At 42.8% G+C, this 1,638-nt stretch overlaps 1 protein-coding gene across 1 annotated transcript; it reads right to left on the bottom strand.

The window, feature by feature from the left end:
• Positions 1-831: 831 nt before the first annotated feature.
• Sdhaf4 (succinate dehydrogenase complex assembly factor 4) lies at positions 832-1,428 on the bottom strand. Its single transcript, XM_013037269.1, has one exon. The coding sequence runs from the start codon at positions 1,362-1,364 to the stop codon at positions 1,038-1,040; it is 327 nt and encodes a 108-aa protein (XP_012892723.1). The 5' UTR covers positions 1,365-1,428; the 3' UTR covers positions 832-1,037.
• Positions 1,429-1,638: the final 210 nt, after the last annotated feature.

Here is a 1,638-nt window from a genome sequence, read left to right as displayed (position 1 = left end):
CAGGAAAGTCTGTGAGACTCTTACCTCCACTAAACTTCCAAATAAACTGGCAAGTGGAGCTGTGGCTCAAGTGGTAGAGTGCCAGCTTGAGTGCAAAAAGCTCAGGGACAGTGCCCAAGCCCCACAACCGACAAAAAAAGAAAAGAAAAAAAAAAGCAAAAACAAAAGCAAAAAAGAAAAAGCACTTCAATTTGGGGAAGTTCATTGATTTAGGAACGGGACAGGTCCTCTGATTCCTATCCAGACTCCATCTTGCAGCACGGTGCCATTTAGCTATTCTAAGTGCCAAACTGCAGCACGACAACTCCTAAGATAGGACAGTGTCTGCACAGGTCACAGGTCAGCAAGACCCGGGAGAGGAGCACATCATTCATTCATTTCCTCCAAGGTCCTCTTTGCATTTGATTTGGAGTTATTGCTGCTGTGCTGACATTAGATGGCGCTCTAGATCAGTTTTCTGCTATGGACTTCAGAGCCAAGTGAATACTTTAGAGCCAAGTGAATCAGGAGCCTGAATTCAACAGTGAGATAGGATGGAGTGTTCTGGTGTTTCAGGAAGCAGGGTGTGTGTGTGTGTGTGTGATCATCTGTGTGTGTGTGTGTGTGTGTGATCATCTCCTGGGGAGTTCCTAAGCTAGCTGGGTAAAAAGTCTCCTACAGTCTCACCGCTCCCCTAAGTGAACATGCTAAAACTCATTTTCCTCATTTAAGTCGGACTTGTTTGAGTCATTCTTTGGGGGAGTTGGCATAATCCTAATTTGGAGGCTCTGGGATGGTTTCTTGAGAAAATTCTTGCTACGCTTAGGGGGGGAAAACTTTATTTTTCTTTCTTTGTTTTTATTTTATATACCCCAATACATTTTTATTAGTTAACCTGCTAACATAAAAATATTTCCTGTTCTTAGTTATAGCAGCATACTTTCTTCCAAAGCCATTATATACATAATAAAAATTAGATGACTTACACAAAGACACAGAAAATAACTAGAAATAGGCAATTCAGATGATTCAGAAAATGAAGTTAATGAATATTTGACTTAAAAATCAATACAACGTCCCTTTCGTTCCCAATCTCCATAGCGAGTAGGTTCTGGGCCTCTGGGTCCACCTTTTTCTTTGGTGACTGGATTAATATCACCTGGAAATTTTTTCAGTGGTTCTTTCTCTAAGTGGGAATCCTCCGGTGCATCAAAACGGCCAACTGGTAACTCTGGCTTCCTCGTGGGTTGTTTGACAGGTTTAGGCTTTCCTCCTTGTGAAGAACTCATTTTTCTCCAAGAAGGATACAGAAGGGGTGATTCTGTTCTGTTCCATGTGGAGGCCAAGAGGCGGATGAGCGATCCTGCGAGCCTAGTTGTGGTCATGGCCTTTATTTTTCTTTTGTTACTGGGGCTACCTAGGGACTTGTGCTTGCTGGGGGAAAGAAAGAAAAGAAAAAGGCAAAAAAAATATAAATATATAAAGAAGGAAGCTGGGTATGGTGGAACAAATCTATAATCTCAGCAGTCAGGAAGTAGATCAAGAGTTCCCAGTTCCAGGACCGCCTGAGCTATGTAGTGAGACCCTGTCTTAAAAAACAACAACAACCGGGGCTGGGAAGGTGGCTCAGTGGTAGAGCGCTTGCCTTGCATGCATGAG

The sequence above is a fragment of the Dipodomys ordii genome, unplaced genomic scaffold, assembly GCF_000151885.1.
Source record: "Dipodomys ordii isolate 6190 unplaced genomic scaffold, Dord_2.0 Scaffold9244, whole genome shotgun sequence".
In the NCBI taxonomy this organism is placed as follows: domain Eukaryota; kingdom Metazoa; phylum Chordata; class Mammalia; order Rodentia; family Heteromyidae; genus Dipodomys; species Dipodomys ordii.
This window is presented reverse-complemented; position numbering and strand designations above follow the sequence as displayed.

What these genes read in the sequence shown, in the direction of transcription:
- Sdhaf4 (XM_013037269.1), bottom strand. Translation starts at nt 1,364, where the DNA reads ATGACCACAACTAGGCTCGCAGGATCGCTCATCCGCCTCTTGGCCTCC.